The sequence below is a fragment of the Cetorhinus maximus genome, chromosome 2 (genome assembly GCF_964194155.1).
Source record: "Cetorhinus maximus chromosome 2, sCetMax3.hap1.1, whole genome shotgun sequence".
NCBI classification, from domain to species: domain Eukaryota; kingdom Metazoa; phylum Chordata; class Chondrichthyes; order Lamniformes; family Cetorhinidae; genus Cetorhinus; species Cetorhinus maximus.
The window spans coordinates 11,643,596-11,666,109 of NC_135880.1; the positions used below are offsets into that span (position 1 = coordinate 11,643,596).

The window sequence follows — 22,514 nt, forward strand, 5'->3', positions numbered from 1 at the left end:
TGTCTTGTTTATCTGTGCTTTTTCAGGAGTTCAACTTGAACCTTTTGACGCCCTGCTTGGCTTTGGGTTTGCACGGAATCTCTGCAGACCAGACCAGTGTGCTGTTTCAAACTGCCAGAAAAATTACCTTGGATCATGTGGCATTCCATGTCCAGCATCTTCCCAGCAACCATCAAGTGTTCCCAAGGCTGTGTCCTTTGCCCAATTCCTCTTACTGGAATAAGATCGGTGAGCTTTATGGTAAGAGAGTCCTGCTGGAATTTGGAGAAATTAAAGCATGAACTTAAGACATAGAAAAAAAAAGAATCTGTATGTGCGCATACATGGAGCACCTTTCACAATGTTTGGACGTCCCAAGGTGTTTTACTGCCAATGAAGTACTTTTGAAGTGTAGTCGCTGCTGTGATGTAGAAAACGTGGAAGCCAGTTTGCACACAGCAAGCTCCCACAAACGACAATGTGATAATGACCAGAAAATCTGTTTGTGATGTTGATTGAGGGACAAATATTGGCTAGGATAGATATGATAGCTCCCCACTCCACTTCGAAATAGTACCTTAGGATCTTTGGCATTCACTTGAAGGACAGACAGGTTTAACACCTCATCCAAAAGATGGCACCTCCGACAATGCACCGCTCCCTCAGCAATGAAGTGTCAGCCTAGATGCCTGAAGTGGGACTTGAACCCACAAACCTTCTGAATCAAGGGCGAGAGTGTAGCCAACTGAGCCACGGCTGAGACTTGCAGAAACAAACAAGAACAAAATAGTCACACACACCATAATCAGAAAAATGTTATAAAGCCTTTCCGAGAGACGGGGGGGAAAAAACAATCGAAACTAAGGATGAGAGTGACACAAAACACATTGGAGAGTGAAAAGAGGAGTAGGAAAGCATTTCTAGAAAGAGAGACAATTAGTTCTTTTGTTCGTAGTTACAGAATTGTTACAGTGCAGGAGGTGGCCATTCGCCCCTTCGTGTATTCACCGACTCTCCAAATGAGCATCATGATTTAGGGCTATTCTCCTGCTTTTTCCCCCGTACCCTTGCACGTTGTTTCTACTCAAATTATCATCTATTGTCCCCTTGAATGCCTCGATTGAACCCTGCCTGCACCATACTCCCAGGCAGTGTATTCCAGACTGGAACCACTCACTGTGTGCAAAAGTTTTTTCTCACATCACATTTGCTTCTTTTGCAAATCACTTTAAATTTGTGCCCCCTTGTTCTCAATCCGTTGACGAGCGAGAACTGTTTCTCCCTATCCATTCTATCCAGCCCCCTCATCATTTTGAACACCTCTATCAAGTCTCATCTTAGCCTTCCCATCTCCAAGGAAAATAGTGCCAAAATCTCCGATCTATCTTCATAACTTAAGTTTCTCATCCCTGGGACCACCATTCTTGTAAATCTCCTCTGCGCTCTCTCCAATGCGATCACATCCTTCCTATAGTGTGGTGCCCAGAACTGTACACAATACTCCAGCTGAGGTCTAACTGGTGTCTTATATAAGCTCAGCATAACCCCCCTACTCTTGTACTCTATGCACCTATTAATAAAGCCCAGGATACTGTATGCTTTATTAACTTCTCTCTACACCTGTACTGCCACCTTCAATGACCTATGCACATATGCACCCAGGTCTCTTAGCTCCTGCACATCCTTAAGAGTTGTACCCCTTATATTGTCTCTCCACGTTCTTCCTACCAAAATGAATCATCTCTCACTTCTCCGCGTTGAACTTCATCTGCCACGTATCTGCCCACTCCACCAACTTGTCTATGTGCTTTTGAAGTTCTACACTATCCTCCTCACAATTTACAAAACTTCCAAGTTTTGTATCATCCGCAAACTTTGAAATTGTCCCCTGCACACCAAGATCTAGATCATTAATATTTATTAGGAAAAGCAAGGGCCCCAATACCGATCCCTGGGGAACTCCGCTACAAACCTTCCTCCAGTCTGAAAAATATCCATTGGCCATTACCCTCGTGTTTCCTATTACTCAGCCAATTTTGCATCCACGTTGCTACTGTTCCTTTTACTCCATGAGCTATAACCTTTCTCACAAGTCTGTTGTGTGGTACTGTATCAAATCATGAAAGTCCACGTCCACCACATCAACAGCATTACCCTCATCATCCCTCTCTGTTACCTCTTCAAAAAACTCCAGAAAATTAGGTAAACACGATTTCCCCTTTAGAAATCCATGCTGGCTCTTCCTTATCAACCCACATTTTTCCATAAGACCAGTAATTCTATGCTGAATAATTTTCTCCAGAAGCTTCCCCACCACTGAAGTTAAACTGACTGGTCTGTAATTGCTGGGCTCATCCATACAACCTTTTTTGAACAGGAGTGTAATGTTTGCAGTTCACCAGTCCTCTGGCACCTCCCCTGAGTCTAGGGAAGACTGAAAGATTATGGCCAGTGCTCCTGCAATTTCCATTCTTACTTCCTTCAATATCCTTGGATGCATCTCCTCCGGTCCCGGTGCCATGTCAACTTTAAGTGCCAAAAGTTTATCCAACACTTTCTCCTTATCAATTTAGAACCCTTCTAGTGACAGAGTTTCCTCCTCTGTCACCGTGGCATCTGATTCCTTGGTGAAGACAGATATGCAAAGTATTATTTAACAACTCAGCCATGCCCCTTGCCTCCATCTGTAAATCCCCTTTTTGGAACCTAATCGACCCTACTCCTCATGAGCATCATTGTGGAAGATCAGTTATGCTGTTCATAAAGTTGAATATAAATCCTTTTGGATTGTATAAAAATGTAGGTTTTATTTTGATATTGGCCAGATTGCCTTCTGCTTTTTTTCTTGAAATGGTTGCATTTAAGCCACATGCATTTATTAAACACTTTGTTTTACAGGAGATACGCTGTTCTACCATTCCGTTATTAGCCTGTGTAATGCAGTTGCCCAGTACCTTCTGTCTCTTCCCAAACTGCCGCCACATCTTCAGATTCCCTCTGACAGTGAGGCTGATATTGCCAGGTTCATGGTCTTGTCTCTAGAGGTAAGGATTGGTAAACTTTCAACAAGAAGACTTAATATTGGCTCCATTGACCCAAGGAGTACATTGACTTTGTATGTAAGTTGAGTTTTCTGGTATGAATGCCACAATTGTGTAGTGAGTGGCTGCAGGCAGACTTCCATTTTATGTTCCCAGGTACACTTTTTTCATGTAAACTTGCTTTGTTGAAACCCATGTTTTTGGGGCCTTGAGATCCATCTGGTTTATTGCAAGGCCTTACCTTACAACATGCCACTGTATTTGTTGCTCTCGTTTCCTCTTGCATGTGCAAGAGGACTACTGCGGGACTCTAAAGGTTACCTGTGGTTAGGGGTCTTTATTATTTCCGCCCCACCCACCACCCCCACAAAGAAAAGCGCTCTATTTTAATTTGAAAGCCAGCGACTCCATTAAGATTAGCATCACATTGATGGCTGACAGGATTACCTGGAACAGCGCCTGCTGACTTCAATGTCATAAACCGCTATGGGCTCCTTAACTGAGAGGCCACAGGGAAAGTTTTGCCAAGCTCCCTGCAGTCTGCGGCAGGGTGAGCACTTGGAGGAAGAAAACGTTTATGAAATGACACACTCAGCTGAATGATCAGCTTTTGCAGCACAAGTTGATTTTTGCCTGCAGACCCAGTCAGCGATGAATGGTGCTGAAAAGAAATGGGGGAAGCACAGTGAGGTGAAACAGAGCAAATCAGCAGCACAAAATAAATTGAGGGCTTGCGATTACCTTCTGTTGTGCAGGTGGAGAGCTCATATTTGTGTCAGATCTTCGAGACTCCACTTCATGTGTGCGCCTGTGTCTTAGTGTATGTGCGTCTTTATCTTCTTACCCATTCGTTCTTGGGATGTGGGCTTTGCTAGCAAGCCCACCACCTCAAGGGCAGTTAGGGATGAGCAATAAATGCTGACCTTGTTATCGACACCCACATCCCTGAATAAATAATAAAATAAAAAAAATAGCAGATTTCCTTCCTTAAAGGATGTTAGTGAGTGAGTTGGGTTTTACTGCAACCTGACAGCTTCGCAGTCACTTTTTCATTTCCAGATTTAAAAAAAAATCTTAATTCAAATTCTCGAACATTCTCTGGATTATCGGCCCAGTAACACAGTCTGTGCGGTTGTGTGCATGCGTGTGTTGATCTGTATGTGTATGTAAGGGTAAATAGTTCATATTTGGTTTATGACAATACACCAACTGATATAAAGTTACATAGAATGTACAGCAAACAAACAGGCCATTTAGCCTAACCAGTCTTTTTTTTTTATGTACTCCACAAGGCATTACGTTAACTTGTATTTATGTAACACCTTTAATGCAGATAATGTATCTAAGGAATCTAACACAGAAGGCAAATAGCCATGGAGTGAAGTTTAGGGATGAATTTTCAAGGATTTGCCTGAGTCAGCTGAACGGCTAACACACAGTCTGATTTTTCAGTGCATTTTTAGAAATGGAGTTAATCACGGATAGCTGCATTTATTTTAACTTGGTACAGTAAATGGTTTAATGTTTGAAATAATTGGAGCCGTGTGTGTCAGAACATTTTGCCAAGTGTTTTACTTGGATCAAATTTCTACTGAGCGCTGTTATTACTGAGAAAGAGACAAAGAAAATCTGCGAATACTGGAAATCTGAAACAACAGAAAATGCTGCAATTACACAGTAGATCAGTCAGCTTCCAGAAATAGAAAGGGTAGGTGAGTGGACTTTACTCGAACTTTTGACCCACAGATGCTTTTGGACCTGCTGCATTCCAGCAGTGCAGGCAGGTAATGCTGATAGGGTTAGATGGAGAGGGAGTGGAGGAGGCTCATGTGGAGCATAAACATCAGCACAGACCAGATGAACTAAATGACCTGTTTTTCGGTGTGGTACGTTCTCTAATTCTGTACACTCGTTGCTATAATAGCTGTGTGTTTTTAACTCTGCACATTTAACTTTTTGCATTGTCATTCAGGCGCTGTGCTGGCAGTTGATGCACGATCAAGTTCCTCTAAGTCTGGATCTGCAAGCTGCTCTGGATTGTTGCTGCTTAGTTCTGCAGCAGCCTGGCATTTGGAACTTGCTGGCCTCTGCGGCCTATGTAACTCAAGCCTGCTCGGTTATCAACTGCATCCGGTTTATCATCGAAGCAAGTAAGGATTTTTTTTTTCCTCATTGGTAGGAGAAATTAAGTAAAAAAAATATATTCCTTTTTTGTGTGGCCGTCTTGAGTGAAAGGTATCGCTGCTGTGTGAGGAGACCATTTTCCATTTGGTGCTTTGCCACAGTTGCACATTCTCTAACATCAAGTACTCCCAGGTCAAATGTTGCATGTTCTATGAAACTGATGGATAGGGAAAAGACCCTTCTGGGAGAGGCAAAAAAAACCAGGGAAAAATCCTAAGGCTCATAAGGAAAGAAAAAATTCTGGAAAATTTCTCTCCGATCCCAACAGACGATCAAAACCAGTTTGGAAGATCACACGGACCAAAGGTTATCTGTGGAGATACTTACCTTCTATATGATGTACCTCTGGTCCAGCTTCCCCTTGAAGACATGTAGAGAGTCAGCACCAGCCAGCAGTATATTCGAGGTGCGTGCCTCTGTGGAACTGGAGGCGGGGCAAGAAGCCCTCTGCCTGAATTGAGCACTTGCTACAGTGCTGGTGCCTTTCAGTTCCCAAAGTCATTTATGGCACAGAAGGAGGCCATTCGGCCCATCAAGTCTATTGTGGTTCTCCGTGGGCCAATCTGGTCAGTCCCATTTCCCTGTTCCATTCCTGTAGTCCTACAAATTTGTTTCCTTCAAGTGTCCATCCATTTTCCTTTTGGAATCATTCATCATCATCTACCTTTCTTGTGGGCAGCGAGTTCTGGGTTATTTCCACTGGCAGCATAAAAAAAAAGGTTCTTGTTCACATTCTTCACGGATCTCTTGCCCAAAACCTTAACCTGTGTCCCCTAATCCTTGTGCTGTCAGCTCCTGGGAACAGTTTTGCCTTGTCAACCTTATGCAAACCTGTCATAATCGTGTGCACTTCTATCAAATGCCCCTCGGTCTCTGATGCTGCTTTGTTTGCATGCGCTTGCCAAATCAGTGCTAAATGAAGGGCAGGTTTGTGCTGAGAGTCTCTGAACCGGATTGAAAATATCCAGAAGCATCTTGCATGAGCCACTTGGACCCAACAGGTAGATTTCTACCACAACAGTCTGGGCTGGAGATGCATTCAGGCCCTTGAAGTAAACTGTTGATTACAGTGTGAAGGATTATACAGTTATTAATGAAGAAACTATGCTTCAAGTCAAAGGCTTTCAAAACGTTACTGTGTTTTTGTTGAGACTTCTGCATTTTTCTCCGTTAACTTATGAGCAACTGTGGTAATAAGTGCTTATTTCAGTGATAGTCCTGCTAGCTTTGGACAAGCTTGATACTATTTTTCAAAACTGAGGATAGCGGGGGTTCCTTGGACTGTCAGAATTTGCATTGAGTCTATAATGCCATTTGGCTGGACTGGTTTATGCGTCATGTGAGCCTTCTAACCCTTTTCATCTAACCCTGTCAGCATTTACATGGGGTCCCTCGGAAGTATTAACGTTTGCAAGAGGTCTTCAGATGTGTGTCCATGTCTGTAAGGGACCCCCAGGAGTGTGTCAGCATTTCCAAAAGGATCCCACATACATTTGAAAGCCTCTAGCTCAAATATGTTATTCAATCAGAATTTCCTTAGTGATGTGTCAAGCAAACATCCAGTTTATTTTTTCACAAAGTAATTGTTGACCCTGTTCATTGGACAGTATTTTTCATTTGAAGAAAATAGTTCAGTGGAATGGAAAAATCTCAATCCTGAAGAATTTGTTTAAGAATGCTGAGTGCAGTGACTGTACCTCTTGGGTGCTTTCTGGCTTTCCATGCTTGTGATTCATGCTCTGTTTATTTCAGTGGCGGTTGAACCAGGAGAGCAGCTGCTGCTTCATGAGGAAAGGAGCAAATTAAATACTGACGGAGCTGTTGTTGAGGATGAAGAGAGTGCAAATTTTTCTGAGCGTAAGTAGATTTGGCTTCACTTCGGTTCCTTGGGGCACACCAGGAACGAACTCCAATTATTCTAGCAGCCTGCTGACATTTGAAAGTGGAAGTGAAGCCAAATTTTATCTCCTGTAATTCTGGGGAGTATTGATCCCATCTGCTATGGAGCTGTAGAAGTTTACAGCAGAAAAGGAGGCCATTCAGCCTACCGTATCTGTGCTGTTCTTTACCCAAAACTAAAGCTGCTGCTCTGTTCTCTCCCACTCGTCTTGTCTTTTGCTTCAAATATTTAGCCATCTTTTTCTTAAACTGTGTAAAAGTTTCTGGCTCAACCACTCCTATGGCAAAACATTCCTTACTCCCCTGTGTAACAGAATTTCTCTGAAAGCCTTTTCTTGCTCTCATATGACAGTTGTAAATTAGTGACTCCTCAACACTGACTTCTCAGCCAGTCTTTCCCTATTCACTCTATCAAAGCTCTTCATAATTTAAAAAAAAACCCTAAATCTCATCTTGACTTCAGTGGGGCTGGTCTCAGCATCTTGTGTCTTCCCATTACTGTACATGGCATCATCCTGATGAATGGATGCTGAATGCTATGGCTTTAAAGCCCCTTCTATAACGGGGCTCCCAAACCTGCACACATTACTCCAACTGGGTCTAAGCAATGTATAAGTAGCTTCATCATTACCGTTAAACACCAACTCATAGGATCAGAATAATGCAGCACAGAAGGAGGCCAGTTGACCCATCAAGACTGCTTCTTCAAAAAAAAAAATCCCGTTCGTCCCAATCTCATCTTTCTTCTATATCTGTGCAATATTTTCTCCTTCAAGTATTTATCCAATCCCCTTCTGAAGACTGCCAATTGAATCTGTATCCAACAACTTATCAGGCAGTGGATTCCAAATTTCCTAATCACTTGAGCAAAAATAATTTTTCCCCATGGCGTGCCTGGTTCTTCAATAAAACCCAAACTTCCTGTTGCCTTTACTTACTGTGCTCTCACTTTGTGTTTTGAACCCATTCCCACCCTTCAATGTCTTTCATTCAGCGTGGATTCCTGTTCTGGTGACTGTGGTAATCACAAACATTGAGATTAATTTAATCTCAGAGCAACCAATTTGCCCACATTGTCAACTCATAAGCGAAATGCACCAGCCAATCTTGACTACTGTAACACAAAAGAAGGAACTTTATTTGCATTGCATCTTTCATGACCTCAGAATGCCAGAAAGTGCTAGACAACCAATTGGTGTGTCGTCGCTGTTGTAAGGTAGCAAATGCAGCTGGCAGCTCACAACAAGCTCCTACAAGCAGCAGTGAGATGAACTGTTCTCATGATGTTGCTTGAGGAAAAGTGTTAGCCAGTACACCAGGAGAACCACCTTGCTCTTCGAATAGTGCAGTGAGATCTATTGCATTCATGTGAACAGGCAAATAGAATCTTAGACCAGGAATGGCGGAGTTTCCCTTCTTGCCTTCTGAAGAGTCGGAGGGGAACACATCCCCGCCAACACTGGATGCCCCGCAGCAATTTCACGCTCCAACAAGCGTTAATTGGCCTGAGGCGGGAATTCTGCCCCTCACTTCGGAGGAAGTCCTACCTCAGAGGGCTACTGGCCAATCTGATTGGCCTGCAGATCTCTAGTCCCTGCAGCGCCAGAAGGTGCAATGGACAGGAATGGGACTGCAAGCAGTCCCCAGAGCTCAGGATGAGGTATGTTTTATGGTTCTCAGGGTGGGGAGGTGAGGCGAGGCCTGGGGAGGGGAGATGGTGGAGAATGTGGTTTGTGGTGGGGTGCAGGCCAGGAAGGGATCAGGTCCTGAGGTTACCGGATCTTAGGTGCATGTGGGGACTGAGGGGGGGCCGAAGTTAAAAGGGGGCACCCATCTCCCCCTCTTCCAGTTTTCCCCCATACCTGGGAACTCCTCCTGCCAGCCTAAAAATTGAGGCTGGGTGGGAAACGGCCATTACGTGGTCTATAATTGGCCACTTAAGGGCCTCAATTAGGGGTGTAAAATTGCAGAGAGTTCGGGGCGAGTGGGAACCCAATGGGGAGACCATCTGAGGAATGTTTTGCTCACCCCTTGCCAAAAACTGCCAGTGGGGAAGTGTAAAATTCAGACCTTTGTTTAATACCTCATCCAAAAGCTGGCACCTCTGATATTGCAACAATTCCTTAGTAAGAGGTTTTGATGTAGGCTGTGTGCTGAAGTTCTTGAATTAAGGGCAGGCGGTGGCGCAGTGGTATTGTCACTGGACTGGTAATCCAGTGGCCCAGGGTAATGCTCTGGGGATCCAGGTTTGAATCCCACCACGGCAGATGGTGGAATTTGAATTCAATAAATATCTGGAATTAAAAAAGTCTAATGATGACTATGAAACTGTTGTCGATTGTCGTAAAAACCCACCTGGTTCACTAATGTCCTTTAGGAAAGAAAATCTGCTGTCCCCACCTGATCTGGTGTACATGTGACTCCAGACCCATAGCATTGTGGTTTACTCTTAATTGCCCTTGTTCAGAGGACATTTAGGGATGGGCAATAAATGCTGGCCTAGCCAGCGGCACCCACCTCCCCCAAGCGGATAAAAAAAAATTATGTTTGAACCCATGCTCTTTTGCTAAGAAATGGATCAATTACCAAAAGAGGCAGCAGCTTTCTTTTAGTAGAAGATTTATTTTAAATTGATGCTTCAGGACAAAGGCAAAATAAATTCCTTCAGAAGAAATTGACAAAGATCAGTTTAAATCTCTCAGTATAATGGCCTGCAAATTCAAATGAAGACGTTTGCTTGCACCCTGGTCACTACATCAAATCCAAGTTATGTGAAATATTTTGAAATGTTCCTGAAAGATCTGTTAAGCCGATAAATAAATGCAAGCCTGTCTCTCTTCTGGCTAACATTTTCATTTTCCGACTGACTTTCTACTTGACTGGAACCGTTGAGCTGTAGTATTTTGGTTTGTGGTTATTATTGAGGTTATGGTGTTTTACCCCTTTTACTTTCTTCCTTTTAGGATCCAAGTGCATTGCAAAGGCCTGTAACGTGATGACAGAAATGGTGGAGTGTCTCCAATCTATTCTGTCCTTTGGCCATGCCAGCAACACACGAATCCCAGCGTTCCTGAACACGACACTCAGGAATATTGGTATTAGCTTAGCCCGACTGCCTCTGGTTAACAGCTACACCCGTACCCCTCCATTGGTGAGTATGGGTAACTTAATTGTCCTTCCTGGTCTTGAAACATTCATCTGAAGAAGCCTGAAGTCTGATTGACCAGGAAGTTGTTGCAATATTAAAATACTGACAGGATAGACACAGAGGTTGTTTCCCCTGGCTGGGGAATCAAGAACATGATGGATAAGGATCATGTAGGACTGAGGTGAGGAGAAACCCCTTCACTCAAAGGGCTGTGAATCTTTGGAATTCTCGAGTCCAGAGGTGCTGCTTCATTGGATATATTCAAGGCTGGGATACACAGATTTTTGCTTTCTTGGAATCGAGGTATATTGGGGAGTAGGTGGGAAAGTTGAGCTAAGGCAGAAGATAAGCCATGATATTATTAAATAGCAGAGCATGCTCAAGTGGCTGTGTGGTCGACTGCTCCTCTTATTTCTTATGCTTCTTCTTAAAAGGATTTGCAAATCAATAGTGCTTCGCATGTCGATGACAGATCAATTTTTGTTTTTCATTAGGTAACTGTGGAGGCATTTTCTGCATCAGATAAATGTGTCTACTGAGATTTGACTGCCAAGTTGCGTTTCCTCAGTTTTTCATTAGTTTGTAAGGAACATATCTTTTTATTTCTGTTGGACTGTTGTAAAGAACATTTTTTTATTTTCTGTTGGACTGTGGATTTAAATTACAATGGCTGCAGTTTGAAAGACATGCCCACTGGAACAGGATGAGAGATGTATACAATGTCGCAGTCCTGGAACAGAGTGTGCCATGAAAGACAGGATGGTGCCAGAAAGGAGCCCTGGACCAAGGGAGCTGCCTGGCTCCTGACCAGGTTTTGTGTGAGGGTAATGCAGCAGATTAGCTCCTAGCCTGAAAGGAACAAGACCTAAAACCTCATGCTCCTGTGGGTGGAAGATTCCAGTAATTCCACAATAATAGCTAGCTGGCTTTTTCTCCTCATATCTTTATAACGTGCTCTCTCTCTGAAAACCCCTATCAAGAGGTAAAGAGGAAAATCACTGTTGGAGACACTGAAAGGCAACTGTTCAACCAGTGAACTAAATACAGAAAGTGCTGGAAGCCCACATTGTGTCTTCAACAAGAATTGAAAGGAATTTGGAAGACATCGATCAAAATCATCCCATTGAATCCTGTACTCCGGAATTGGTGCTATTGAACTGTTTTATCCCACCCTTAAAATCAACGTTTTTTTATGTGTCTTATGTGTGTTTATGTACAGGGGTTTAAGAAGGGGCAGAGTTTAAGTTATAGAGTTAGAAGTTAGCAGTTCATATTTCTTTCTTTTGCCACTAGTTAAAGACAATTTGTTCAATAAACAGTTATTTACTTATTAAGTTTACAAACCTGGTGCTCACATTCTGTTAACCTAAATTAAATAGTTAGGTAGAATTTGAGCAATCTGGTGGTTTGGTCAAACATTTCACATTTGTCGTGGCTCGGGGAACAGTGGGGCTTGATATTACAGCGCACTATCCCCAGTGAATCGCGACGAGTTTTCTAGTTAAATTTTCTCATAACTCATTGTACATTGCCTTTGGAGAACTTGCCTGATGGAATCTATTCTGGAGTATGTTCTGATGAAGTAAATTCTGGGAATAAATAATGGAAAATAAGGAGATGGCAGATGAATTGAATCGGTATTTTGCATCAGTCTTCACTATAGAGGACACAAGTAACATCTCAGAAATAGCTGAGAGTCAGGAAATGGAAGGCAGGGAGGGACTCAGGAAAATTACAATCACCAGAGAAGTGGTATTGAGCAAATTGATGGAGCTGCGGGCTGACAAATCCCCAGGTCCTGTTGGACTTCATCCGTTCTTGACTGAAGTGGCTAGTGAGATAGTTGATGTGTTGGTTTCAATTTTCCAAAACTCCCTGGATTCGGGTAAGGTTCATTAGATTGGAAAATAACAAATGTAACTCATTTATTCAAAGGTAGGGGGGAGGCTGAAAGCAGGAAACTTCAGGCCTGTTAGCTTAACATCTGTCATAGGGAAAATGTTAGAAGATATTATTAAAGATGTTAAAGCAGGGCACTTAAAAAAAAAAATGTCCAAGGTAATCAGGCAAAGTCAACATGGTCTTGTGAATCACATATGCTGTGGATAAAGAGAACCTGATGGATGTACTATACTTAGATTTCCAGAAGGCATTTGATAAAGTGCCATATCAAAGGTTATTGCCGAAAATAAATGCTCATGGTGTTGGGGGGTAACATTGGCATGGATAGAAGGTTGGCTAGCTAACAGGAAACAGAGGGCAGCTATAAATGGGTCTTTTTCTGGCTAGTAGGGTGTAACGAGTGGTATGCTGGGCCCTCAACTTTTTACAATTTATATGAATGACTTGGATGAAGGGACTGAAGGTATGGTTGTTAAATTTGCTGATGATACAAAGTTAGGTACGAAACTAAGTTGTGAAGAGGACATGAGGTTACAAAGTGACATAGGTTAAGTGAGTTAAGGTCCGGCAACAGGAGTGTAATGTAGGAAAATGTGAAATTGTCCATTTTGGCAGGAAGAATAAAAAAAAGAAGCTTATTATCTAAATGGTGAGAGGTTGCAGAGCTCTGAGGTGAGAGGGATCTGGGTGTCCCAGTGTATGAATCACAAAAGGCTACTATGCATGTACAGCAAGTAATTAGGAAAGCTAATAGAATGTTATCGTTTATTGTGAGGGGAATTGACTACAAAAGTAGGGAGAATATGCTCAGTTATACAGGGCACTGGGGAGATCACATCTGGAGTATGTGTACAATATTGGCCTCCTTATTTAAGGAAGGATGTAAATACGTTGGAAGCAGATCAGAAATTGTTTACTAGGCTAATATCAGGAATGGATGGGTTGTCTTATGAGGAAAAGTTGGACAGGTTAGGCTTGTATCCATTGGAGTTTAGAAGAGTAAGTGGTGACTTGATTGAAACCTTTAAGATCCTGAGGGGTCTTGACAGAGAGGATGTGAAGAGAATGTTTCTTCTCGGAGAATCTAGAACTAGTGGTCACAGTTTAAAAATAAGGGGTCGCTCAATTAAGACAGAGATGAGGAGAAATTTTTTGAGGATTATGAGTCTATGGAACTCTTTTCCTCAAAAGGCAGTGGAAACAGACTGAATATTTTTAAGGCAGAGCTAGATAGATTCTTGATTAAGAAGGGGTGAAAGGGCATCAGCCTAATAAATGTTGGAATATTTATTCAACCACTAACTTTTGGAAATGAATTCCATATTCTCACTGCTCTCTATCAAGATCTTCCTCCTGCACTCTGTTATAATGCACTCATGTAAATGTAATCTTACATTTGTGGCCTCTGGAAACAGCCCACTTTAAATACCTATCCTTTCTTAATTTTAGATACTGCTATCATATTGACCAGTAAGCTGTATCATTCCAACAAATACCCAATTTTTCGAGCCTTTCTTGGTATCTGTGTTTCCTCATACCTGGCAGCATCTGTCAGAGACTCCTACTCTAACCTCACCTCCCTCAATCTACTCTTCCTTCTAAAGCCTCAGGCTTAGCATGACCTAATCATCACTTCATGCCTTCTCCCTTACCATTTTGATGTCCTGCACTTTGGACCTTGTATCTTCTCCTTGGATTTTCATTGCATTATGAAGTTGTCTGTTGTCAAATTGTTAAAACCTGATTGTGCTTCGGCATGTTAATTTTCTTATCCCACCCCAGTTTAAACTCCTGTGGCTGCTAGGGGCAGAATTTTGCCCTTGATGGGCGAGCGGGCCCCACTGGCTTGGCGGCGGTTGGACAGCCGACCCCTGCCGCCGAAACAGGGCCTGCCACCATTTTGAGTGGGCGGGCCAATTAAGGCCCGCCCAGCGGCCTGCCCGACGGGAAGCGCTGTGCGGGGGGTGGAGGGATTCCCCATCTGTCAAAGTGCGCTCTTTCGTGCATGATTGCGAAATAGTGCACTGCTCCCTGAGACTAAGTGCTGTCTCAGGGAGATTAGTGACAGGTTAAAAAGCTCTAAAAATAGAAAAATAAAAACATTATTAACATGTTCCCCTCATGTGACAATGTCACATGAGATGGGAAATGTTAACAAGAAGCACTGAAACTTTATTAAAGTTTTTAAAACGGACATGAAACCTCATCCCGCCAGTGGATGAGGTTTCATGTATTATCAGAAGCCCGCTGGGACTCCTGGCCTGCCCACCAGCCTTCAGGTTGGACGGGCAGGATCTTTAATGATCTTAATTATCCTGTCAATAGCCTCAGTTGGCCATTGACAGGTCGGCAGGCGGACAGCTGATTTCGCTGTCCGCCCGCCTTCCTCAATACTTAAATGGACTGGGATGACGTTGGGGGTTCCTTCCGATGTCATCCTGCGTCATTTTCCTGTTGGCGAGTGGGCCCCGCCCCTTAAATCGCTGATGGGAAAATCCTGGCCTAGATAGTTCAACGAGCAACAAAAAATAATCATTGAACTAATTGCTTGTGAAACTGTCAAAGATACTGCAAAGGAAGGGTCTGTGTTTCACACATCTTGAACATCATTTAATCTGAGTCAAGATTTACAGATCAAATAAGCAATTTTGAATTTGCACATACTGAAGTTTGTGACATGCAAAAATTATTCCCTTTCGATTAACTCACAATCAACTTTCCTCAGGTCTGGAAGTTGGGATGGTCACCACAAGCCGGGGGTGAATTCCGTACAACACTTCCTGAAATCCCAGTCGAGTTTCTTCAGGAAAAAGAGGTCTTCAAAGAGTTCATCTATAGGATAAATGTCCTTGGTAAGTGGCAAAAACTTAGGAGAAAATTGATCTTTGCCTGGATTTTACTGGCTGCTGTTCATTTAGACTCCTAATTTCACAGAAGTTCATGAGAAGCGACTTTCTTTCATGCTGTACCGTTGTGCTGTGGCTTTTGTTGTGCCCTTGGCCAAGTGCCAAATTTTGTAAGCATTGATCGAGATAAAATAAAATGTAGCCTGCTTTAAATGTACAACTGGTTTCTTCTGTTTCAGGATGGACAAGCCGCACTCAGTTTGAGGAAACTTGGGCAACCCTTCTTGGTGTGCTTGTGACTCAACCGCTAGCGATGGACCAGGAAGAGGAAGTTCCGCAAGAGGTACAACCAAGTGGATATGGAAATTAGAGGCATAGAGTTATGGAGAATTTGCGTTTTGGGAATGAAGGGGTTGGTGCTGCACTGAACAGGGTATCTTGGGTTCAGTTCCCCTATTCGTTTGCTCATTCTCCGGCACTGCTGGGTTTCTAATCTCGGCCATGTCTCTGGATGCACGGAGGTCAAACGCTTGGTGAAAATCAGAGGGAGACTGGGTTACGTAGGAACATAGGAAATCAGAGCAGGAGTAGGTCGTCCGGCCCCTCAAGCCTGCTCTGCCATTCAATTAGATCATGGCATTGAGGTAGAAGATCAGCTATTTTCCTGCACTATCCTCATATCTCCTGATATTTAGAAAAACCTTTTCCATTTCTCATTGATATTGGTAAATTCACATATTTTGCACTCCCACTAAGGGGGCATACTCAAAAGGAGGGTGAGTCAGAAGGGGTCATTTTTGGCTCTCAAAACTGGCTGGTTGAGGGTCAGGTGAGATGTAAATTAAAAAAAAAAAATCAATCTCGAACAGCACCAGCTCAACTCCAACATACCCACTTCTGGGTCTAACGGAGGCAGGACAGGGAATGGGCAGCCAGTCCTAAGAAGCAGATTGACCATTTAAGTATTATAATGAGGTGGGAGCCTCTCATTGAACCCTGTCCAAACCGGTTTCCCAGCTGTCAGGAAATACGGCAGCTCAAAGGAGGCAAGGGCAGCTTCAGGGATAAGCTAAATGCCTTTACAGCACTGCCTGTGAGCCAAGGGAGCAGGAGTGCTTCCTCTTAACATGCCAAACTTACCTCCTTCCCTACTATTGCTGCCCCCACCTTGCTCGCAATTGGACCTGCTTTGGAGTCTGACCCCGACCCAGGATCTGATCATACCGCTGCCCCCCTGGATCAGGGATTGGACAGCTCCCCCCCGCCCCAAGTCCTGTTTCTGAGGCCTTCTCTAGAACATTAGCTGCCCAACAGCCTATCAATCAGACTGACCTCTGGGCAGGGAACCTGTTGAATTGACCAATGAATCCAGAAGGGGTAACAAAAAAGGAATATAATATATGCTTGAAATAAATCTCAATTCTGAATTAGATTTATGATCCCCATGGAGACCAATTTTTTGTTTTAAAAGAGATGAATTTCCCAGCGACCAGTGGAAAGGACAACAGTTCACTCCTCTGCTCTTCACAGCAATGGCTGCTACTTCTCCACAAAGCAATAATTCCTTTGTCACTCTTACACTCACACCCCTGTGTCTCCCAAAAAACAGCAGCCCCTTTTTCCTGTGTCAAGGTGTGAACACTGTCACTTGTTTTTCAGAACGTTTCGGTTTAGGTTATTTTCCCCATGCCAACCAGATCACATGGGCCTGCCTCGGGCAGAGGTTTAATATGATCACCATTCTTCCCCACCACCCAACCCCAATCCAGAACATTCCGTTTCACCTTAAACGGAAGGAGACGTTTTAAAACCTAACTGTCTTGTAAAGTTCCGCATTCATAACAGGTTTCACGTGGTCCATTTGTTAAAGACAGCGTGTAGCACAGCAGGAAGATCATCCTGAGTTAGTTAACCCTCAGCCATGGATAGCAGTGATGGTGCTGCAATTGATCTAAGTGCCTCCGCTAGGTCATGGAGAGGAAATCCTGCTGGGATTCCCGCTCCGGATTGCCATTCGGCCTCATTGCCAACAAGTCTCAGTGCTTGTCAGACTGAGGTCTATCTGCATTTATAGCAGTCTCGATTGGTAGCTGCACTGTCCCTATAGCCCTGATAATGGAAAGTAGGGAGATGGTGGACGAATTAAACAGTTATTTTGCTTCGGTCTTCAATATAGAGGATAAAAATAACATCCCAGAAGTAGCTGAAATTCAGGAACTGGAAGAGATGAAGGAACTCGAGAAAATTACAATCATTAGTGATGTATTGAGCGAATTGTTGGGTCTGCCGGCTGACAAATCCCCAGGTCCTGATTGACTTCACTCTTAGGTCATAGAGTTATACAGCACAGAAATGGGCCCTTCGGCCCATCGTGTCCATGCCGGCCGTGAAAGAAGAGGCTAGTGAGATATTTGATGCACTGGTTTTAATTTTCCAAAATTCCCTAGATTTGGGGAAGGTTCCATTAGATTGGAAAATAGCAAATGTAACTCCTTTATTCAAAAAGGGAGGGAGACAGAAAGCAGGAAACTACAGGCCAGTTAGCTTAACATCTGTCATAGGGAAAATGTTAGAAGCTATTATTAAAATGTTATGGCAGGGCACTTAGAAAAATTCAAGGCAATCAGGCAGAGTCAACATGGTTTTGTAAAAGGGAAATCATGTTTAACCAATTTATTGGAGTTCTTTGAAGGAGTCACATGTGCTGTGGATAAAGGGGAACCGGTGGATGTTCTGTACTTAGATTTCCAGAAGGCATTTGATAAAGTGCTACATCAAAGGTTATTGCAGAAAGTATAAGTTCATGGTGTAGGGGGTAATATATTGGCATGGATAGAAGATTGGCTAGCTAACAGGAAGCAGAGAGTTGGGTTTTTTTCTGGTTGGCAGGCGGTGATGAGCGGTGTGCCACAGGGATCAGTGCTGGGCCCTCAACCTTTTACAATTTATATAAGTGACTTGGATGAAGGGACCGAAGGAACGGTGGCTAAATTTGCTGACGATAAAGATAGGTAGGAAAGTAAATTGTGAAGGGCACGTAAGAAGGCTACAAAGTGGTATAGGTTAAGTGAGTGGGCAAAGTTCTGGCAAAATTGAGTATAATGTGGGCAAATGTGAAATTGTTCATTTTGGCAGGAAGAGTAAAAAAAAGATTATTATTTAAATGGTGAGAGATTGCAGAGCTCTGAGATGCAGAGGGATCTGGGTGTCCTAGTGCCTGAATTACAAAAGGTTAGTACAACAGGTAATTAGGAAAGCCAATATTATAATTTATTGTGGGGGGAATTGATTATAAAAGTAGGGAGTTTATACTGGGCATTGGTGAGACCACATGTGGATTATTGTGTATAGTACTGGTCTCCTTATTTAAAGAAAGATATAAATGTATTAGAAGCAGTTCAGAGAAGGTTTACTAGACTAATACCAGGAATGGGCGGGTTGTGTTATGAGGAAAGGCTGGACAGGTTAGGCTTGTATCCACTGGAATTTAGAAGAGTAAGAGGTGACTTAATATAAGGACCCTGAGGGGCCTTGACAGAGTGGGTTTGGAGAGGATGTTTCCTGTTATTGGAGAATCTAGAACTAGGGGTCACTGTTCAAAAATAAGGGTTGGCTATTTTAAGACAGAGATAAGGAGAGATTTTTTCTCTAAGGGTTGAGAGTCTTTGGAACTCTTTTCCTCAAAGGGCAGTGGAAGCAGAGGCTTTGAATATTTTTAAGGCAGAGCTAGATAGATTCTTGATTAACAAGGGGGTGAAAGGTTATTGGAGATAGGCAGGAATGTGGGGTTGAGGTTATATTCAGATCAGCCATGATCTTATTGACTGATGGAACAGGCTCGAGGGGCCGAGTGGCCTACTCCTGCCCCTAATTCGTATGTTCATATGATTGTTGCATAGATTATGCCTGCTTTACTTTGAGTACAGAAAACTGTGAGGTGTTTAAAAATGATGAAAGGAGTTGGTAGGATAGGTAGAGATTAACTGTTTCCTCTGATGGAGCACTCAGCAAGAGTTGCCAAAATGTAAATTAGAGCTAGGCTATTTAGGGTTGATGTCAGGAAATGCTGCTTCACATAAATGGCAGTGGAAATCCAGAACTCTTTTCCCCCCAAAAAAAGCTGTTGAGGCTGGGGGTCAATTGAAAATTTCAAAAAAGATTAGTGGATGTTTCCAGGCAAGGGTTTTGAGGTTTATGAAGCCAAGGTGGGTTGATGCAGCTAAGATACAAATCAGCAATGATCTAATTGAATGGTGAAACACACTTGAGGGGTTGAATGGCTTCCTCCTGTTCCTGTGAGCAGCTGGGCATGTTCACATCTTTGCTAATATTTTCATCATTTGGATGTCCGTTTGGTGCTCTAGTGAAATCCAGACTCTTGTGTAACAGCATCCTCTTCATGTTTTTATTAAGGAGGATACGGAGAGGACCCAGATTAATATTCTTGCAGTGCAAGCGATAACGTCCTTGGTGCTAAGTGCTATGTCAATTCCAGTGGCGGGGAATCCAGCCACCAGCTGTCTTGAGCATCAACCCCGTAATAAAGCTCTGAAGGCTCTGGACACAAGGTGAGTTATCCATCATGTACTTATCCAGCTATGGACATGACAGAAGGAACCTACCAATTATTTTTTAGCTGTAAAATGTCTGTCTTAGCAACAACTTGCATTTATATAGTGCTTTTAACGTAGCAAAACTTTCCAAGGTGTTTCACAGGATTATTTTCAAACACAAGTAGCAGGCCATGAATCTTACAGTTTATGAAGAGTTCAGCATCTTCCTTGCCTGACTACTTGAACTTTGGCAGGGTTTTAGATGTAATACTTGTTGCGCCTGCTGTTATTTTCTTGATGATGCACATTTGATGGCTGAGCTGACACTTTTGACAATCCGGTTCACAGGTTCGGAAGAAAACTTAGTGTCATTCGAGGAATAGTGGAGCGAGAAATCCAAGCAATGGTATCAAAAAGGGACAACATAGCGTCCCATTACCCTTATCAGGCATGGGATCCTGTTCCACCCCTCTCCCATTCAACATCTGGTATGTTGCACTAGTAACTTTCAACCTTCCATTTAGCCATTGTTGGTTTGTTGAATCTCTGTTGGACTTCTTAACTTGTCTGTGGTAGTTTCAGATCAGTTCCAAAGTATCTTTTAAGTGGCGTTTTTGCTCAGCCAAGGTTGGGTTGGGGGATGGTTGGGAGGTGGGAGGCACAGGAAGGAATCATCTCCAATGTATATTCTGTGCTGTTGGACCAAGAGCATGCAATCAGATTTTTCTGAAATGCATTGAGTTGCAAGTGAGAGAACCTGAGGGAGATGAGCAGCTGGACTACATTGTAATGCTCAGTTTTTTTTAAACAGTACTGTGTTGAACTTAGCAATTAAATATATGTTGGAATGCTTCCCAACATTGTCTAAAGTAAATAGAGAGGGTTAGAATTGATCAAACTTGGCTTTAACCTTCTATTTTAATTAATTGTAGAAATACATGATTTACTGAAACTGTTTTTACTCAACTTATTGTGTTTTTTTTTACTTTATTAAACCTAGGTGTCCTGATAAGCCATGAAAAGCTTTTACTGCAGATAAACACAGAACGGGAAATGGGGAACATGGATTATAAACTGGGGCAGGTATAGTAAGAGTGCATTTGAATTTTGGTGTCCGCACGTTATTTTGCAATGGAGAATTTTGCAGCTTGAGCACTACTCTGTTCCTGCGCTTTATTTGTATACATGCTTGTTCACAGGTAGCAGGAAAGAGGTTGCTGAGTCATGATGTGGTGCAGCAACTCTGCAGTTTCCAAACCCCTCTTTTGTTGACTAGCTCTGTTGTACCAACTGTGATTATCCAATTTAGCAAGAACCAAGAATCAAATCGAGGCTCAGTAATGCATTTAACCACTGACTTCTGGGTGGATTTATATGGGGTTTGCAGTTCGGCTGTAAGGCCCACCATTGACACTGATTGCCTAGGCTTATGGGTGTAGAGTGGAAACAGGTGTGGAGGGTTGCTGCTATATCACAGCACATCTTGGGACTTTCAGAAGAGAAAAGAAATAACTGAGGGAAGCATGCTAATACTTGGTAAATGATACTCTTCAGACTCGACGTTGAATTCAATGAGATGTTTGTCCACTGTGTGCAGGTCTCTATTCATTCTGTTTGGCTGGGTAACAACATAACCCCTTTGAGAGAAGAGGAGTGGGATGAAGATGAGGAAGATGAAAGTGATGTGCCTGTTCCATCCTCACCTCCAACCTCTCCAATTAATTCCAGGTCAGTCTAGAATTGCCACCGACAAGCGATGCATCAATTCTTGTCATTGTGTTCGACAAGTCAGTCTTACTAAGCCCATTATATCAGACAGTCAGGCTCGCTGGGCCACCTTTGCACAGCTTTAGCAAAAGGGTCAGGACAGCTGTCCTATTATCCAAATGTGCACAGAATACAGGCGAATTCTTCAGAGGGAGAAATGGAGAGCTGGGATTGCAGAGATGGTAAATATGTGCTCTAATAAGTGCAGCAGATCTTTTATTTTGGCCTGTCAGACCCCCTGACACACAATCCCATTGCCATCGTTGGGTGTCCAAACCAAACTACTGAAAAATTCACAGGTACAGACTTGTGTTTGCTTGATATTGAATGTGCACTTGCTCTGTATAGGAACTCAATTCCCTAAGCCCAGAGAAGCCCAATTCTCATTGGGGGTGGGAGTAGTGCCAGAGGTCTGGAGGATTACAGATGTTACATCCCTCTTTAAAATAAAAAAGAGGAGAGAGATAAACCAGGCAACTCGTTTTCAGATGATACAAAACTTGGAAATGTTGTAACAGACTTGAGGAGGACATAGACTGATGAAATGGGTAAACACAGTAGGTGAAATTTAACGCAGAAGTGTGGAGTGATACATTTTGGTAGGAAGAATGAGGAGAGACAATATAAAATAAATGGTACAGTTGTAAAAGGACTGCAGGAACAGAGACACCTGAGCGGTGTAGGCATACAAATCTTGGAAGGTGGCAGGACAAGTTGGAAAGGCAATTATAATAATATATGGGTCCATTGGTTTTGTTAATAGCGGAATAGAGTAGAAATCAAGGAAATTATGCTAAATCTTTATAAAACACTGGTTAGACCCCATGTGGAATGTTGTGTCCAGTTCTGGGCACGTTTTAGGAAGGATGTCAAGAGTTTGGAGAACATGCAGAAGAGCTTTATTAGAATGTTCCAGGGATAAGGAATATAAGGAGACTGGAGAAGCTGGGATTGTTCTCCTTATAGCGGAGAAGGTTAAGAGGAAATTTGATGTAGGTGTTCAAAGCCCTAAGTAGCCAGCTAATACAGAGCACTCGGTGTTGGTTTTCAGGTTATCGGAAGTCGAGTAGGAAGAATCCCATCCTCCCAGTAGATCATCCTCTCCCAGGTTCAATCAACAGTGCCCTGGAGTACTGTGAACCCATCAGTTATTGGATTAATGAGTGTGCTGCATAGGATTAGCTCTGTTCTGGTC

The 22,514-nt window shown here is 42.9% G+C and overlaps 1 protein-coding gene across 4 annotated transcripts in view; it reads left to right on the forward strand.

Annotated features, from left to right (window-relative positions):
* The window catches only part of htt (huntingtin), a 231,156-nt gene that overhangs the window by 182,307 nt on the left and 26,335 nt on the right, over positions 1-22,514 (forward strand). For all 4 annotated transcript variants that reach the window (XM_078561165.1, XM_078561183.1, XM_078561173.1 and 1 more), the window contains 11 exons: positions 27-240; positions 2,878-3,023; positions 4,993-5,170; positions 6,957-7,061; positions 10,067-10,254; positions 14,879-15,005; positions 15,239-15,342; positions 19,413-19,567; positions 19,901-20,040; positions 20,553-20,635; positions 21,150-21,280. In XM_078561165.1, coding sequence (XP_078417291.1) covers positions 27-240; positions 2,878-3,023; positions 4,993-5,170; positions 6,957-7,061; positions 10,067-10,254; positions 14,879-15,005; positions 15,239-15,342; positions 19,413-19,567; positions 19,901-20,040; positions 20,553-20,635; positions 21,150-21,280 — 1,571 coding nt within the window. The remainder of the gene's footprint in view (positions 1-26; positions 241-2,877; positions 3,024-4,992; positions 5,171-6,956; positions 7,062-10,066; positions 10,255-14,878; positions 15,006-15,238; positions 15,343-19,412; positions 19,568-19,900; positions 20,041-20,552; positions 20,636-21,149; positions 21,281-22,514) is intronic.